Below are 19312 nucleotides of genomic sequence, written 5' to 3' on the forward strand. Positions count from 1 at the left end.
AATTTTCGTGCATTTGATGCGTTCCAACCGGCTAACAGTGCCTTATAGGTGCCTCTAATCCGCCAACAACCGCCAACTTAGTGCTCCGTCTGGCCGCTCCGAGCGATCGCCATCGCATTCACATAATGTCGGAGTTATGGTCGGAGTGGACAGGTTGTTCCAATTACCTATCGCTGAGTAGACAGCAGTCTCATGGGATGCTCTGCTCTGCATTTATGCCTAGAGGATAAACACTACTAGAGCTTCTAGCTCATTGTATGCTGTGGTTTGGCCGGCAATGCTTCGACTCAGCAGTAACCACATTCGTTTCCATTGTTTTCAATTTTTCGGAAAAAAACGTTTTTTTTTTTTTCAGCGATTAAAAATTTCCGGAAATTTTGCATCTCTATTCCTAGCACTACAAATAATTCCTGAGCTTCGCGTAAACCTCCATGCATTTATATAGTCTCCGGGGGAGCTAGTGAATGGGGATTGCTGGGACTAGTATAGGGGCTGTGACAATACATCTAGTCGCCAAGAGGACTAACAAAAAAAAAACACCAAAAGGAATTTCTTTGAGGGCGTTCTGTTCCAGTTCCATCCGAAGAACCGGACACTGTGCGCCGGTATACCGGTAGCTTTTGCCTCTCACGTCTCTTCATCGTTATATGTAGGGTTCCGCATTTTCGGTTTTAATCGAAAAACGCCGAAAAACACGCCGGGGAAATTTTCTTTCATTCGGTTTTAATCGAAAAACATTCCAGGGAGAACATTCGAGGGACATTCCAGGAACGTTGACAGAGATAAATTGCTGCACATGCCCAGCAAGTTGTTGATGCATATCAGAGAACCATACATAAATAGGATGGTGGTGAAAAATATCCGTTGACGTTTTCGTTAGCCGTAAAACGCCACCGCAGTTAACAACGCCATGTTCAATGATCAGTGCGGGAATTTCATTGTAATTTCTATTCGCCGATAACTGTCGGGTAAACCATATACACGCCAGGAAAAACATCGAAAAACGCCGATTTCGTGAAAATCAATAAACACCGAAAAACATACGCCGAATCCGCCCAAAAATAAAAACCGATGGTAACCGATGGTAACAAAATGGTAATTTGTGCCTTTATGCCGCCAAACAATTGTGACAATAAGCTACGTCGCGGTGGTAGATAGGGCTATACGTACATTGATTTCAATAGGAGAAACTTTTTGGGAGCGACTTGGACGGTCATCTACACGTCATGTCTGACCGCGTTACCGTTCTTTTAATGCAGGACGGCAGCCGAGGCAACTTGCAGCCATTGGCCGTAAAATACGCAGTGGAGCTCCGCACTCATTACCAGGACGTCCTTGACAGGCTGGAAGAACTGCGCAGGCGGAGGGTGGCCATAGATTTTCCTCCACTCCCGGTAAGTGACTATTACATTGAGTGTAGTCCGTCTTTTCTTCTCTTTGTAGTTTTGAATTAACCGTGACTGAACTGTTTACAGGACGAGACAGACGGTATAAAAGCACCGCAGTACTACAGGCCGGGGAAGTACATGGTAAGCGATGTTCGAGATAGCCCACACTCTAAGAAAAAAGGGTATGAAAATGTGGTAACTTCTATAGCCACCACCTAGGTTAACATAGCGTCCGATATAGGGTGTAAAAGTGTGGTTAAAGCAATTATCATGTATCCAAATTGTTACAAAAAGGCGCACGCCACCCTCTCTCACCGAATCAGAAGCTGTAACCCTATTATTCGTAGGTAGCAGTAGAACTGTGCAACCTTTTAGGCACAACATATGCGACAACTAAAGAGAGAGAGAGAGAAATACATGATGACGATGATATGGGGATGACTTCCGCGACAACTAAAAGTTATAACTGCTCCGCCCTTTTTTCTAAGAGTGTACACTCTAAGGAAAAATGGTGTGAAAAGGTGGTAACTTCTATAGTTACCACCTAGGTTAACATAGCGTCCGATAAAGGGTGTAAAAGGGTGCTAAAAGCAATTATCATATATTCAAATTGTTACAAAAAGGCGTACGCAACTCTCGCTCACCGAATCAGAAGCGGTAACCCTATCATTAGTGGCAGAGAGAGAGTTAGCAGGTAGAACTTCGCAACCTTTTAGGCACAACATATGCGACAACTATTGCCTCCTAAAAAGTGTAACTGCTCCACCCTTTTTTCTAAGCGTGTACATGCACTGTTTTGTAGGGACTTGGTAGATCTGGGACTGAGAAAAAAAACCTGGGGGAGGTCTGAGGAGACTCCTCAGTAGTATACTCAGTAGCTTCGGTAGTGCTTCTGGCACGCGCTACTGTCCTCAACGCTGCTCGTGCGTAGAGCACTGACAAATCTGCTGAGCACGGTACTGAGGAATTTCCTGAGCGATCCTGCAAGCGGGCTCAGGACCCTCCATGGATATAAGCTGCAGACGACAGGAGGCCGCGAGCAGCTACTTGCTGTGGGCGAAGTTGATGAAGGATACAAGGAAGTGCTGTTTCTGTGCCTGTGCTGTTCTCTGTTTATTGATAGTCAGCGCCACGCACTGTGAGTGCACGCGTTTTGTAACTGTTCACCAGCTCGCATAATCCGAGGATAACGACGCCTTGACGAGATAGGTACAGGGTTATCCGATCTGGTTTGGTTACCTTATCATGGATGATAAGTGAATGATAGCGACGGATAGCCCTTATTTCCTGCCTTGTGTGACTCTTGGAGTGTCTTGCGCGCAGCCGTCAAGTTGTCTCCAGGAGCCTGAAGACCCCGAGCCCACGTACGGCGTGTACGGAGTGATGTCGCAGCATGCTCCGGCATCTTCCCCCCAGAGGTAGGTGCACTGCTCGGTTCCTACGTAGATGGCGCACCAAGCTCGGCTTCATAGAGGCTTAGCCAAGGGCTGTCAAATGGAAGTTACCGTGCCAGATATCGCGCTGATGCTACTACAGGGTGTGAGAAGATTTCCGGACGCATTTCAAAACGTTACGAAAAATTGTACATACTAACAATCACAACGCACAATGCTGTAGTTTTGCCAAAAGTTTTATTTGAGATCACCCCCAATGTTATATCGTCAATGTGATAGGAGTTACAAGCTGCAGAAAAATCCGAGCCCATGCATTTTCAATGGCCCATACCACCGTCGTTAGGCTTAGGCGCTCTAAGTTTCATGCTGCATCGGGTGTTAGAGGGCCGCTTCAAAAGCCGGAACTGATGTCGAAGATATAATAAAATGATACTCAATACGCTGCCTTTGAGTTTTTATGCTCAGTAAAAAACATAATACACCATTACAGCCCGAGCACAATGAAACGATACGCAGAAAATTTGCAATGTCGCTCGGTCCTCTTAGCAGACAACACCGTCGTCTGCTTCGTTCATTTGTCTGCACTTTCTGATCTCGGGCCCCTACATCTGCTGCTGTCGTTATTTTTAGGGAAACATCCCACATCATCATCGTCATCCATTCATCTATGTTGTTGTTATTATTCATTTAATTATTTCTTTGTTGTCCGTCAGAAGATTTGAGAAGTGCGCAAGGAGGCTCCGATTGTGCACTCGGCTGAGCGGAGACCACGTTAAAGTGGGCTCAACGGAGTGCGTCCATCGTATCACTCAGAGAAAAATCTATACCTTTAGAGGTATAGAACGCCTGCTCAATAACTTAGCCCTTCTTAGGTATTATTTTATACCCTGCTTACAGGTATAAAAAAATAGTCCTCAACAAAGGGCTATATGTCATACCTTTAGGGGTACAGCTCTATACCCCTGTTCGAGTCTGCACGAGTACCATCATGGTATTAAATCATAGGCATAGACATTTTTAGAGGAGGGAACTAGAAATATCACCTTTGGAGGGAAGACAAGTTTTTGACATACACACACGTACTACAAACACACGCAAACGCATATGATTGTTAAGTAGAAAGCAAAGCTTGTGCACATTACTCCCCATGTAAAAAAAAAAAAAAAACACGCAAAGATGGAGTTAAAAACTAAATAAGAATTTCAAGGAGCAAGATCGCTCTGCGCAGTCATCAAGTCACGATATATCACGATGACAGACATTGACAGAGCAACAAATACTGATGTACCGATGGCGACTTGACAACGTGTGGAGCAGTTTTCTTCTGGCACGCAACTCTAAGGGTGAGGACATCTAGATTCAACATTCCGGCAATGTAGATATCATACAGCCATAAACTAACCATGTGGATTCAGATAGTACTGTACTAATGTCTGTGTTTCTTAATCAAACATCCATTTAACTCAGCTGGTACCGTCACCAAAAACAAAATACTAATGATGTGATACCGCACGTTGCGGAAGTAAAGGTATAAAAAAGCCGTAAAGGTATAAAGAAACAGAAGGTATAGCAGCTTCATCTATACCGTGAAATGCATAGCCTCGTGATCTATTCCTGGTACAGGATATAAACGCGTGTTGGTGAGGTATAAATATGGTACGTTAGCATTCCTTTATACCTCTTTCATACCCTTGAGAAGCGTTGGAGGTATAAATAGGAGATTTGTTCCTCTTCTATACCATCCAAGGGTATATATCTGAAGCAGAAGGTATAAAAGGGGTATAAGAACACATTATTATACCTTATTTATACCTTTTTTTCTAACAGTGATAGTGTTCCCGCAAAACACTGTGGCGAACAGACTGACCCACACGCACTGGACCGCGAGACCCGTCTCTTTCGGGATTGGACGTGGCTCTTCAACACTCGATGCAGCATGAAACGGATGAGAGCGCCTATAAGCGTAACGAAGGCAGTATAGGCCGTTGATAATGCATGGGCACGGGTTTTCTGCAGCTTGCAACTCCTATCATATTGACGGTAGAACATTGAGGGTGAGCTCAAATAAAACTTTTGACAGAACTACAGCGCTGTGCAAACTTGTATTGTGATTGTTAGTATGTAAAATTTTTAATAGCGTTTTGAAATGTGTCCGGAAATCTTCTCACACCCTGTAGTTCAAACGGGGAGAAAAAGAATCAGAAGCTCGTAATCAAACATGGCGCACCGCAGCCATACAACATACTCCTGCTCACGTGATGCCTCGTTATGTTTGCGCGCCGACATAACGCTTTGCGACTAGTCTTCACAGCTGACGTCACGAGCCGAGGAATCACGTGTGTATGGTGTACGGCGAGTGGATGGTGACATCGGGCGTAGGTGCTTCGCACGCGCTAGTTCTTGCGTCCGGGATGTTGGGTACGGTACTTTTCCGAAATAATGCAACAAAAATTCTCCATAGATATTTTAAACGCGAAAAATAAATTGGGATCTGAACAGTGCTTTCGTTGCGTCATATGCCCCACTGGATTGATAAGCTACTACAACGAGGGATGAATCTTTATACTTTTTACATTCGTTCCGGAACGGATAATAGTAAAAGTGGACGTTGCTCGAGTCCCAGGAAAAAAGCCCCCGTAATTGCGGAACTGAGAGGCCCGCAAGGCAAATAGGAGTATAGATGACATGACCCCTTGACCATCTTCCTCATTCAAAGCTCGTTTGCACGCTTTTACAAACGGTTATGTGCCGTGCCTTGAAAGTCGGGACCCATGCACTATGCCGTAATACGACCCCATAACCTCCGTTATGGCTCTTTGAACGCTAATGGCGTTTCGACTACAACAGCCACGACACTTCGGGACGCATGCCTTTCGCCAACCTCAGTGTGCCATAGAGCATGCAGGTTGGAAAGCGGTACCCTAATGAATGACGCGGGAATCCTCGGGAAGAGCGCGTCCGCTGGGATTCATGCAGTGCTATATAGGAGGAAGACACTCCTGCGTGTCAGCGTTGATCGATTGGTCCCAAATCGATGCTCGTCATCACGGATCTTCTTCTCGATACGGATTCTTGCGGAAAAGAGGTGACATTGCAGGCGCTAAAAACTACGCCTCATACACTGGTCTGACTTTCTTGGGTTAAGCCCGATTCCTCCCGAATCGGTTTAGGACCAATTCGGGTTAAACCCGATTTCTCTCCGAATTCCAATCATGTATCACGTCTTAATTGGCATGTGCCACGTGCACTCCTCAGTAGCAATTTGTACGCCTGTCTGATGTGAATATTAATTGAGTGCAACAATGCGAATCACATTCGATGTTACAAAATGTGACAATAAATCGCGAGGTATGTATGTTTGACCAACATACAGGGTGTCCCAGAAAACGTGTCATTGAATTATAATTTAAAAAAAAAACTACACCACCTAAAGTCATGCGGTCAATGGCATTTGTTCTTACTGGGTTTTTGCCACCTCCTCATATAAACGTCGTGTAACGTAAGTTTAATTATGGAAATTTTTGCGAGCTTAAGTAGAAAATTTGCCTAGTAAAGGTCACTTTTTTACCCCACCAATGTGAAGAGCGTGTGTAATTTAGTGAAATTAATGATGATTGACAGGGATATTCAGGAGCTATCCCATCGGAAAAAATAGCCGAACATCATGCTCTACGGAGGTCGCACAGAATAGCGCGCGATGAATTTTTCAGCGCAATCTTTGTCAGTCCGACGAAAGGAGGTTGGCAACCCAGCCCTCCCCGACATCGCAGAAAGAGATAAAACAGGCACGGCTTATCACGTACGACTTTCGCTGGGATAATGCTTTCCCTCTCCCAATTTTAGGAACTTACTTTTTCTACTATCACTCTGTGGGCTGGCTTCGGAACCTCCTTTCGTCGCTCTGAGAGCGATTGCGCTCAAAATGTCATCGCGCGCTATGGTCCGGTGCTCCGGAAAGCATGGTATTCGGCTATTTTTTTCCGATGGGATAGCTCGTGAATATCACTGTGAATTATCATGAATTTCACTAAATTAGACACGCTCTTCACATTGGTGGGGTAAAAAAGTGATCTTCACTAGGCAAATTTCCGACTTAAGCTCGCAAAAATTTACATAATGAAACTTACGTTACACGACATTCACATGAGGAGGTGGCAAAAAGCCAGTAAGAACAAATGCCATTGACCGCATGACTCTAAGTGGTGTAGTTTTTTAATTATAATTCAATGACACGTTTTCTGGGACACCCTGTATGTACCTTTTCTACAGGCGACTTGCTGGACAGGAAGGAAAACATAATAGCCCGATAACACCCGAATAGTCTATATCAATAGCACCCGATTTCACCCCGAATTATAGGTTCAAAAATAGTACCCGATTTTTTCCTTCCGAATTTGGGAAAGGTATTTAACGCGAAAAAGTCAGACCCCCATATAATAGCTCGAAATCACAACTTGAGTCAGTTACACCCGTGTAACACGGATACGAAATGTAACGTTAAAAGGGTTGTGACACTTTGATAGATGTGGTTCATTACATCATGCATATGTAGAGGAGGTGGGGTTCCTCTGCATGAGTCCTAACCGGCTGTGATGGAATGTTCCAGCGGGTAGATGGTCGTGCCGTCACGCCAGGACGGTGCCGGTAGAACTGGCTGTCAGGCGCAGTGGCGCGTAGGGTGCAGGTAAGCACCCTAGAGGAGCGTTGTCGTCGTCCACGGGTCGCCACATCACTTCCCCCTCAGACGTGGAGCAATGTATGCGGTTGAGGTCGGCGTCGATACCACGAGGGGGAGAATTAGGACGACAGGTGGGTGATGGACGACCGGGCACACGGCATGTGATCGTGGCAGTTGGTGCAGCAGCAGCGGGATGGCATGAACAAGCGCGCTGTGTGATCCGGGCGGGTCTCGGTGAAGAACTGTGAGTGCGTTGAGTGCTTGAGTGGTTGTTGAGTGGGCGACAGTTCCGCGACCGGTACGAGAGCGTAAATGCTGGTGGTCGCCAAAGAAGTGCCAGGGAGGACCATCGTGAAGCAGTTGGAGGCCGGAAAGTGAGCTCACTGCGGTATACCTGCGAGTCCCCGGTGGAACAGTGGTCCTGGTGCGACTTGTCTGCCAGAAGTTGGTTGGCTGCTGACTTTTCGAAAAATTTAGGATGGTGAATGGCCGAATTACGCCGAACATGGTGTTATCACGTTCGGGTCACCAAATGTGGAAGAGGTGGTGTTCCTCTACATGGGTCCTGACTGCGGTTTCGGCATTCGCGGCGTCGGTTTCTACGCGTCTGTTACCCCATTTGCTTTAGAAACTTGGAATGGAGGTTCGCATCGATTCAAATAATCGCCTTACACATATGTGTATATTTGTCACAACCTGAAACGAGGTGTCGCAACCCCTTTAAAGGAGCATGGAAATCTTTTTGTTTCGTTTTGTTTTGTTTTGCCACGTGATATGAACATACAACCTTCAGGAACCGTCACGCAAAATATTTCACTTGTGTAGCTCGCATTTACCAAAAAGAAGAAGAAACAAAGCAGAAGAAGCATAAGAGTGCACGCGGTGGCAGCGATCTCTCCCAGCTCCTTCTGGCGTGTTGTGACGTCAGGCCATCCAAGCGCTTTCATTGGCTCTTGAGAATTAGCGTCTGCAACGGCGCGGGAGCGAGAGACGTCCAGTCGACTGCTCTGCTTCTCATGGTACGGGCTGTGTCAGACTCAGACACAACCGTCAAAGGAAGAAAAGAGACACGTACCCCACTATTGGGCGGATGACGTGGCGTCACAGACGGAGCAGCCGAGGGAAAGATGCTTTTCTGAGCCTCGAGATTGATCGGGTTTCCCGATAGACTTTCCAGACGAATGTCGGTGCAGTTCCCACTGAAGTAGTCCCAGGACGCATACTAACTCCCCTGTCCCCCCCACCCTCAGAAAAAAATGGTGGAGCAGTTACACCCTTTAGGAGGTAACATTTGTCGCATATGTTGTGCCTAAAAGGTTGCAAAGTTCTACCTTCTACCTCACTCTCTGCCATGAATGGTAGGGTTACCACTTCTGATTCGGTGAGCGACGACGGGGCACGTACGCCTCTTTGTAGCAATTTGGATATATGATAATTGCTTCTACCACCCTTTTACACCCTTTATCAGATGCTATGTTGGTCTAGGTGGTAACTATAGAAGTTACCACCTTTTCACTCCATTTTTTCTTAGAGTGCCAACTCCTTCCTGCTGTCCTTTCTCCATCATATCATCGTTTGTACGCCGCTCATAGCCACAGTTGCTTCGCGGCGCTAACACGGAATAACCCCCCCCCCCCCCCCCGTGTCTTCACGTTCTTTTGAGAAAGTGTCATGGCCTCGTCACAGCCAGAGTCTCAGATAGTTTCTTGGAGAGGGCAAATTCTGTTGCTGCAAAACTTGTGCCTGATGAGCCTGCTGGGGTCAAGCGTGCCCCTGTTACATCTGCAAATAAAAGCCTCCCAAAATCGGCTTCCTCTTATATAACATAGCTAGTCCATTTGCCCCATTTCCCAACAAACGTACCCCCCCACCTACCCCCGCTTTTGAAATCTCCTTAATTCGAATGTTCCCAAGTTGGCAGGTATGCACGTGCAAACTGAATCCTCGCCTGCCGCTTGATAGTCATCGAAGATGCAAAGATACGGCACGAGCTGTGCCAAGAAAGGTTTAGAGATGGGAGATTATTGAAAAAAAAAAAAAAAAGATCTCGGCATACGTCGACGATTACAGCTCACCCTCCCTGTTGTTCCAAGAAACGGTTTCACCTCACAGGAGGCCTCAGCCGTCTACATCGCTGACACATCTGTGTCTGAGGTATAGCGACGTGGCAAATGAGCGTTCTCTTCCACCCTTTTGTGTGGGCGCTTAATATAGGCGCATGACTCGGGACAGCGACGACGGAATTCTGTGTCGCAATGCTTACAACCGTGGCATCCAAGACGGAGATAAAGAATAGTCCAAGTATAGTCCAAGTTTCATAGCAGAGCTTATCGCCGAAAACCTGTAGCGCAGCAGTGACGAAGAAGGGGGTACCAGAGGGAAATTATTGTCCTCACCCGTCCTTTTAATTTAGACACGCACGTGCGCTTTTGGCAACGTGTGGAACATGATGCTTTTTTAGATACTCGCCAACACGTTGTGAATGAGAATTGGGCATTATTTTGAACAAGAGGAAGGGGGGGGGGCGAGTACACTTTTGAAGGAGATGATGTCATGTGATGTGATGTGATAGAAAAAGACAAAAAAAAGAGGGGGATTTAATTCACGACAAAGTCATACTGGCTACCCCAGACCACTTAGCCGCAGTTAGTTGAAATAAATAAAAAGAAGGAGAAAACCCAGAAGGAGAATAATAGCGGTTTCATACAGTTGGCTCTTGACGTTTGTGGGGTTTAGCGGCAGAGGACACCCCCCGAAAGTCGTGAATGACTTGAGGCTACATCCTGCTGACTAGTTCGCGGTATAATGGCTAGCAACTGCAGAAGCTGACTTCTCTTTAGACGTTATGTCATTAATCAGTTCAATTCAGCCTTTCCTTGTAACGTCTTCAGTGTGGTTTGCCTCTTGGGAGCAGCTCTTTCAGAAGCAGTAGAAGCACCACGCTCTGGAGCCGTAATTACCCAGTCTCATGGGTTACAAGAAACAAGAGATGCTGGAAACAGCTCTGCACACGCCGTTCTGAGAATACCCTTGATACGCTATACGATGACACATTATCCGAAACTCCGAAACTATATTCTGCGCAGGCATCTGTATAGCCGAAACTGAAAAAAAAAAAAAAAAAAGGAAAAGAAACGCGAATATCAGATTTGCGAAAACCAAGCTTGAGAAGGTCAAGGGCCAACCGTATTTGTGTGTTTTCCCGAGTACTAGAGTCACCAATCCTGACCTCCTCCACATTTTTTCTCCTCTAATCTAACAACTCTGTTTCTGCGTGTAACAATGTTGCCCGAGCACTCGCAAAATTCTGTCGCCCAGTGCCACAGCGGAAGGTATAAAACGAAAATCGCGAAGTCCTTGCTCTTTGATCATATAGGACTCACGATGACTACAGCGGTACAGTTGTCTTTTCACGCGAGAGTACTTTTGTCACAAATACCTCTTGCTCCGAATACGAAGCCCTGAAGGGAAAGACCGATTCCGGGAGAGACCACTATTCGCTGTGTTGTTCAAAAACTGCACACAGCCCATTAACAGCGAAGGCGACGAGGATAAGAATAAAGTCTGAGCCGTCTCCGTTCGCCTTTTGTGGACACAAGTCTTTTCCCCTCTCCCCTTCCGCCCGTAAAAAAAAGAAGGGTGTCTCCCTTCCCCCCTTTTTACTAATGGTCGCCGAGCCAAATGAGGCAGGGAACAATCGGTGTAGGCACGTTTCGCGGCACGCTTGCAATCTGTCGCCAAGGGAAGACTCAGCACGACGGCGTTCCAAGGCGTTGCGAATCTTGCCGGGTTTATACGAACGAATGCGCGAGCGTTTGATCGCTATATCCGGGCTGTGACGATTTTGAGGGGTTGTCGGATAATTCTGAAGGGGTGCATCGTTCTTTGTCCTGTCGCTTCATTTACGAGCTGATTGGGGGGTGACAACGCATGATCATACAGATTGGTTGTTGTGGCGTGTTTGTTATGTCGTCAGCTGATGATGTGCGGCTAGTGTTACTATAATGGAGGAAACGATTACTATCTACCCCTACCCCGAGCATATTTGTCTTGCTTACTGCTAGTAATACGCTATTCCATTGCGACCGATTTACGTTGACTGGCAGGTCCAATACCAAACTAAAAGCTCACAAAAAATATATTATACTGGCTTACATAACATGTTGTTTGTTTGTTTGTTCGTTTGTGTTTATTTTGTTATGTTTGTTTGTTTGTTCGTTTTTGTTTATTTTGTTATGTAAGCCAGTGTAATATATTTGTTGTGAACATATCTCCTGACTTTTGATCTGTTTTAAAAACCGAAAGCTATAGGGCCTCGATATTAATTAGTAACTAATACGAACAGTGTTAGTTTACACTAAGCATACACGTCAGTTAGAACAGTCTGTGGATATAATAATGTAGCTACCGCGTCGTTTATTTGTTGATTGATTGCTAGTGCTACAGAAAGAATCTTCATAACGGAGTCCTAAGATATCGAATTAAGTAGATACCATATTCGGGGCAACAGACGCAAAGAAAAATAGATGGGCCAAAATATGAGAGAGAGAGAGAGAGAGGAAAGAAGTATAGATTAATCATGATCGCAGACTAAGAACGTAGCAATAAAAAAAAAAAAACGAAAAATATGCCTTAGGTAAAATACCCATCCGTTTAGATAGACTGTGTCAATGGTTTTTTTTTTTTTTTTTTTATACACTCTAAAAACAGAACTTCACCGCATAGTACGCTGTGCTCCAGCCATTGCCAAGAATGATAGGGTTATCGCTTCTGATTCGAAGAGAGAGGGGGCGTACGCCTTTTGTGACAATTTTCATATATCCAAATTGCCACAAAAAGGCGCAAGCCTCCCTCTCTCCTCGAATCAAAAGCGATAACCCTATCTTTCGCGGCAATGGTTGGCGCACAGCGTGCTATGCGGTGAAGTTCTGTTTCTAGAGTGTACACTCTTAAAAATGAACTTCACCGCATAGCACGCTCCTAGCCAACCATAATCTCGAATGATATCGTTATCTGCTCTGATTTGTTGAAAACGGTAGGCGTACGCCTTTTTTGTGACAATTATGAACAGCATAAGTGTCACAAAAAAGGCGTACGCCTCCCGTTTTCAACAAATCAGGGCAGATAACGATATCATTCGAGATTATGGTTGGCTAGGAGCGTGCTATGCGGTGAAGTTCATTTTTAAGAGTGTAGGGTATATACCCAAGCACTTTGGGAGTCCCACGCTGTTAGAAATGAACTTCAACGCATAGCACGCTCCTAGCCAACCAACACCTCGATGATATCGTTATCTGCTCTGATTTGTCGAAAACGGAAGGAGTACATTTTTTTTTGTGACAACTATGAACAGCATTAGTGTCACACATACACAAAAAAAGGTGTACGCCTCCCGTTTGCAACATATCAGGGCAGATAACGATATGACTCGAGATGATATTTTATTCTTCTTTCATTTCTTTTTTTCTTTGCGAAATAGCAAGCCAATAACGTCCCGTTTCGCTACAACCTTTCCTCCCATTTGTTTTCTTTTTGTTCTAATAAATATATCCTCCCTTTCCCGAAAATTGCGTAATGACGGTGACGTCCCAATGAAGCCAATGATGCGATGTCCGCTTCAATATTCTCTTAATAGAGGGCAGTATATAGCGAAAGGCCAAAAAATAAAAGGCAGGCTCTATATTATTCCCGTTCCACATCGTTCCCATTTCGCTAACTCCCATTAAATTAAGTTTTGATCTCCGTCCCCGCGCATATAGAGCAACTTCATACATTCGGCAAATCCCATTAGTTCGAGGGATGACAGTGTCGACCGCGGTCTATTTGGATAAAACTTTTCTTCCCTCGCGGAAGAGCGGCTGTATAAGCGTTATGGAAAGGGGAGTGTAATGGAAAGCTGAACGCGACCCACTTCTTCGCGCATTTCTCAGTTTCCGCGCTTTATACGAAATGGACGACGGCACGGAGAAAACAAGCGACTTTGCGGGGCTTGGAAATGGTGGCATTTTAATTAATGGCGACGCGGCGGTTACGCTCCGTTGCACTGTTTTGTCCCCCCCCTTTTCTGTTCCCCCTTCCTTCCTTGCTGGGCGTATAATTTGCTGATTGAACGAATAATTCTTTATAGAGGGGGCGGAGGTTCACGAACTGGTGTAGTGGTTGGTGTACGACGCGGCCGAATTTCGGTGGTGGCTCCCGTGGTTTGAGTTCCCATCAATATGTCGTGTAATGGAGGGGTACAGAAAAGGCGATATCTTTTGCTGTGCATGTCAGCTGTCGAGGAAGAAGCGATTGATTGAAATGATTCGGTTGGAATGCCAAAGTAGCCGGGATGCGATTTTTGTTCGGTTGCTTGCGTGTAAATCTACTCCAATAGACGACCTTAGCCCCTATACGTCATTGATTACGTAACGCCGTTGCGCAAAGCATGCTGATGGGCACTATCAGCTTTATCAGCCTATTAACCGACGCGGTTTTCCCTCTTCTTGCCCGCCATAGCAAAATATAACCTCGAACCAGTCTTCTCGTGACGTCATATGCTTGTAAACAGAGGGTTGTAATATGTTATCTAGTGTCCTAAATAATCTACATATTTATTATCGCCCTAAGATGTTATCTACGATTATTCAACGGTGAATGGCATTCTCTTAATGATTATCTTCCATATCGTTAAAAATATAGTTATCTGCTTGGTTATCTTTATCACCACTTTCCAGCACTTTTATCATGAGCACGGGCCAGACGAAAAAATTATTATGTTTGACTTGACTCACTTTGGTATGCTCTTTTGATATACTGTGCAAAAATAACATAAATATAATAAGTATTTCTATGTTGTTCTGTCCATATGTTCTTCACTAGTATTAATCCAAGCGATAAAAAGATAAGCAATTGAATCTATTGTGTTTATTATGATACAAGCTTCCATGCAGTGGACGGCATTTCATCAGGTAGTATTAATCCAGTTAGTCTAACAAGGTAGTGCGATCGTACCGACACAGAATCAATAATATAGTGCTCGACAACAGGCACGGGGTCCTGGCGCCACAGCCCTTGAACTAGTTTGAAGTAACGAACTTTCAGTAAATCAATTCGAGTATTGTTTTTTTTTTTTTAATTCTAGAATGGTCACAGTGACTTCCTGATGCGTTATGTGGTCTTCTCCTACTGCAGTACGCACGCGTAAAAAGGCAATTACTACCTATTTCAGGTACTCCAGGTCCAAAATATTCTGCGAGCCATGTTCCTTCAACATGACGGGTGAGTGCACTTCTGCTTCTTTCATGCTGAAAGGTAGCCGGTGCTTTAGATACATAGCCCGAGGGTGATTGACGATGCTCTGTCGGAGCTACCTTTATTTGTGCGTCTACCGACGGGACCAGTCTGGGAGCCGCTCGAGCCACGAAAAAAGTGCACTTCTGCTTCGTTCGTCAGCGCCCTCTGTCGGTGGAGAGCGGAAGTATTCTTTTCTCCCACCGTCTCGTCGTGCGCTGCCCTCTGTTGGAAGAGGCGGTAACCTGCTCCTGTTTGCGTTCTGTCCACAGCAGACGACGGTAAAGAAAAAGAATAGATAAGAGGTTTTATTGTTGTTTTCACCGTTGACAGTGACGTATGATGGCAGGTGATGGTCCCCTTGAAATCGATCATACATTTGTAATCCATGCGAGGCGGTATCAAATGTGTAGGACTTTTGCGCCCTTAAATGTGGACATGAAAATAAGGCGACGAAGAATTAAACTTTTACATTTCATTCGTTCCTCTGATCCCCGCTTCCACTGTTGACCGCTCGCATCAAACTCGTAAAGTTCGAACCAGAGCAAGGTAACTTCTCCGCACGACACCTATCCATGTGGGGGAAGTTCGCTTTAAGAGGGGATACGACCTCCGGCGGCCCCATGTATTCTCTATGGGCGAAACAATGCGATCTTTTGCAGCTAATACTGAACCGATTTGGACCAAAATGGCCTTGTTCGATAGATTTTAGAATTTCAAAAAATTCGCATTGGAGACATTTGCATTTTTTTTTGCAGAAGTTTTTAAAAACCCTACGAAAGCTGCAAAAAATTTATAAGTTCGGTCTCTCGCTTTTGGAAGTTCGTAGCTCGTTTACTGTAGCACATATGTGAAATGTAATCAGTAGCATTTACGCGGAATTCTTTCTTGAATATTTACGTGTCCATGTCATGTCTGTCCATGCCTCGGGTTGTTCACAATATTGAAAAAACTTAAGGTATGTACGGCTCCGTGAACTGCCCCGTCTTGCCATCGTACAGTAGCGCCACATTGCTGGTCAGAAGAGAACTTCATATCGTTCCGCGGAATGCAGTCACTGTTCTGGCACCCTATCCCAGAAGGGGTTTCCCCGGCAGCGGAAGCGCGAAATTGAGGTCGTGAAACCTGTCTGAAGAGATCCACGTTGAGTAGGTCGTCGCAAAATAATGGGAAGGCCTTGAGTGAGAATAGGGAGAATAGGCGGCATAGACCAGGAAAGCTTTGCTACAGAGCCACACAATATTCGTCTCGCACAGGGATGGGCAGTAATACTCATATTTTGTATTATAATACTAATACATAATACTTCCTAGAAATCGGTATTATAATACAGATACAAATACATTTCAAAAATGAGTATTATAATACATAATACTAATACTTCTGTGTATTACACGAGTAATACTTGTAATACGCTTGTAATATACTTAACTTGGGAAGAAAAAAAGGAGAAGAACAGAAGAATTACTTAGATATATGCCCATTACTTATCGAGACAATCATTCTCCAATGACGTTTTATTCACGCTTACATTTTTGCACATGGACTGATCCTTCCGAATAAGATCAGATAGCGCTGATCAATTCGATCGCAGTGAACAACTTGCTCTCACTGTGGCAGAGCCCTGATTTCATTCACTCTGGACGATAAAATGTGGGCCGTTCAAAAACCTGTGACTGCCCATAGTGCAACCACGTACAGGGGTGACTGGCTGCACTGGACGCACTCTTTCATAAGACAAAGGGCTTGTACTCGTATGACTCATCCTTACGGATTCTAAAGTAGAAGGAATGCGAGGAAACCTCCAGTAACCTCTGGCCCCAAAGTCACTCGCTTTGGGATAATTTGGGGCAGGGGACCACTGTAATAGGAGCCTTGTTCGTGTTCAAATGTTTGTGGGACCCGAAAAATTACTGATAAAGTGCACGGGTGACACTTTGTAGGGCGAACTTACGACCTCTGGGAAAGTATTACACCTTCAAAAGTATTATAATACATGTAATACCTCGTTTTGTGTATTATAATACAGATACAAATACATTTCAAAAATGAGTATTATAATACATAATACAAATACTCAACAGTATTACAGTAATAGTATTATAATACAAAGTATTACTATTACTGCCCATCCCTGGTCTCGCATCGCATGCACGTAAAAAGAACGGTAGGGTTAGGGGAGGTGAGGCACAGTGAGACCGAGAGGTGTTATCATTCGCTCTCCCGATGTGTTGACAGAAGACAGTTTTTTTTTTCTTTTTTTATGAGGTAATATCAAACAGTCAAAGACTGGATTATGGAAAGGCCGAAAAATAAGGAATTCCAAGAGGATGCCTGCGAAATAAATAATTTATGAATAAAACGTTGAAAAAGACTCCACGTAGAAATTCACTTTTTAACAGAACTTTTTCAAAAGAAGCTCTTTCTCTATCCACAGCTGTAAGATCAACCCCAGTACACGAGGGATGCTGCCAAAAAGTGGCATGCGCTGGACAAGGTCATACAAAGTTATTTTAAATGCATAAAAAGCCCAATAAAATTCCCAATGCCTGTCCTGAGCACAGCGTTGTGGATCTACCTGATGTAGCAGATGTAACTTTTCGAATATATATTTTTCCTTTCTTGGTGGCCTCTGGCTTTCGATAGTTCAGTCTTCCCAGTTCTCGGGCTCGGGGTCCAATGATGGGTGTAACAGGGGTGTCACATATTACACCCAAAAAGAAGGGTGCTTATTGGGTATATCGACTCAAAAAATGGCAAGTTCTGAAAAAAAAAAAAAAAAAAAGGCTTGCTCCCAAAATTCACGGAACACTATTTGCACTGATGTACTACAACCTGCATTTGCAAGTCTGAGCGTCTTAGCTGCCTAGACTCTTGGGGACATGTTTACAAAAAGAGAGTGCCTGGTGGGTGATTGCCAGTGAATGACTTGTACTACCCACTCAATGAATTTTAGAGGAGATGGTGTCGCTCTATATATTTGGCAACCCGAACGTGATTGTCGTCGTGTACAATAAACACTTGCAATAACACAGTCATCTCTACTTTTCTTTTCGTTTTCTGCCTAAGTGATCGAAAGTACGTTATCTAAAGGGAAGTTTGATGAAACGATTTATTCCCTGTATTAATTCTCAACAATTCTATCCTACCTACCTTGTAGAGCTCATTTTTTATCGCAGTTGGAATAACAATTTCCGTATCTTGGCTTCCTTACTTTTCGACCTTACGGTAATTCGGTTTTCTGACTTTCCGGCCTGCTGATAGTTCGGTTTTCTGAATTCTCAGCCTTCTGATCGTTCGATGTTTTAATTTTTCGGCCTTTTAAGTTTCGACCTCCTGATATCTTGTCTAGGTTTCGAAGGATACATGTATGTTGTAAGGGAACCGGAAAAAAAGTTCCCGGAAAAATGTCCCCGGAAGAAATGTCCCCGGAAAGAATGTTCCCGGAAGAAATGTCCCCTGAAAAATATGTCCCCCGGAAAAAATGTCCCCTCGAGAAACATCCACTCTTGGTACGCGTGGAATTTTTGCGAAATTCCCGGTTGCGGTATTGCAGGTTTTCATGTCCTCCGGCTCAAAATAAATACTAAAATTCCTAACCACCTACTAAGGGTTTTTACTTTGAAAGCTCGACCTACTTTCACTTGCGATTTCTCGTAGGGAATACACCGCAATCAATTTCACGTTCGTTGATACAACGTGACACAGGTTCGAATCCTGTCAGCAGGTGTGCTCTCTGAGGTTTTCCCTGGGTTTTCCGTCGGACTTTCCTGATGAATGTCGGCTCACTTAGCCCTGAAGTCGGCCCAGGACGCATACTAACCCCCTGTCACCCTCCCTCCTGCTGTCCTCTGTCCACGCCTGTACATCGCGTACAGCAATAGTTCCTTCGCAGCGCTAACACATTTAGCGTTAACATTTTCTCCACTAATCAGCACAAATGTGAAGTGTCCGCCGTCCAGTTTCAACAAATCAGGAGAGAAGACGTCATTCGGATTGACCAGGAGCATGTCAAGTTCTTTTTTAGAAGTGTGCAGATCGACGTGCACGGTGATGTGTAAAGAGGAAAATAAAATGCGGGGCGAAAGCAACAAAATTGACAGACAAAAATATATTTCAATATGTCTAGCGGTATCACATCTCGGGAGCCCCATGACTGTACAGGTCGCATTGTTGCAAGACACAATAAGTAAATTCACCAAAACTGACGCACAGCGACTACCTAGGCAAAGAAATGCTATGTGTGAATACTGAATAGTCATTTTAAAATGGAATTGTATACGAATAAATTAAGCGACTCGTTGAATAACCGTAATTGGATACATATACAACGTATATTGGAATGCAAACATGTACGGTACGTCTATGTATGCGTAAGTATAGCGCTTACTATTTTTTTGTTCTCCATGTGCCGGGTCTCTTCAAATATATTCAGTTTAGTAGAAGCATCAATTCGATGTGGAATTCGAACATTGAATTCCATATTTGATTAGGAAATGGAATAGGATATACGATTACTCGCTTCGGTGCAAACATTCACACCGTCCTATATGGTAAAAAGTCAACCAGTCCACGCGTGC

General features: G+C 44.5%; 1 protein-coding gene across 2 annotated transcripts in view; it reads left to right on the plus strand.

Moving 5' to 3' along the window:
- Window positions 1-19312, plus strand: part of LOC135388165 (SAM and SH3 domain-containing protein 1-like) — a 187256-nt gene that overhangs the window by 75901 nt on the left and 92043 nt on the right. For both annotated transcript variants that reach the window (XM_064617541.1, XM_064617542.1), the window contains exons 2-5: window positions 1260-1394; window positions 1476-1529; window positions 2712-2806; window positions 14671-14720. In XM_064617541.1, coding sequence (XP_064473611.1) covers window positions 1260-1394; window positions 1476-1529; window positions 2712-2806; window positions 14671-14720 — 334 coding nt within the window. The remainder of the gene's footprint in view (window positions 1-1259; window positions 1395-1475; window positions 1530-2711; window positions 2807-14670; window positions 14721-19312) is intronic.

The sequence above is a fragment of the Ornithodoros turicata genome, chromosome 3 (genome assembly GCF_037126465.1).
Source record: "Ornithodoros turicata isolate Travis chromosome 3, ASM3712646v1, whole genome shotgun sequence".
Taxonomy (NCBI): Eukaryota; Metazoa; Arthropoda; class Arachnida; order Ixodida; family Argasidae; genus Ornithodoros; species Ornithodoros turicata.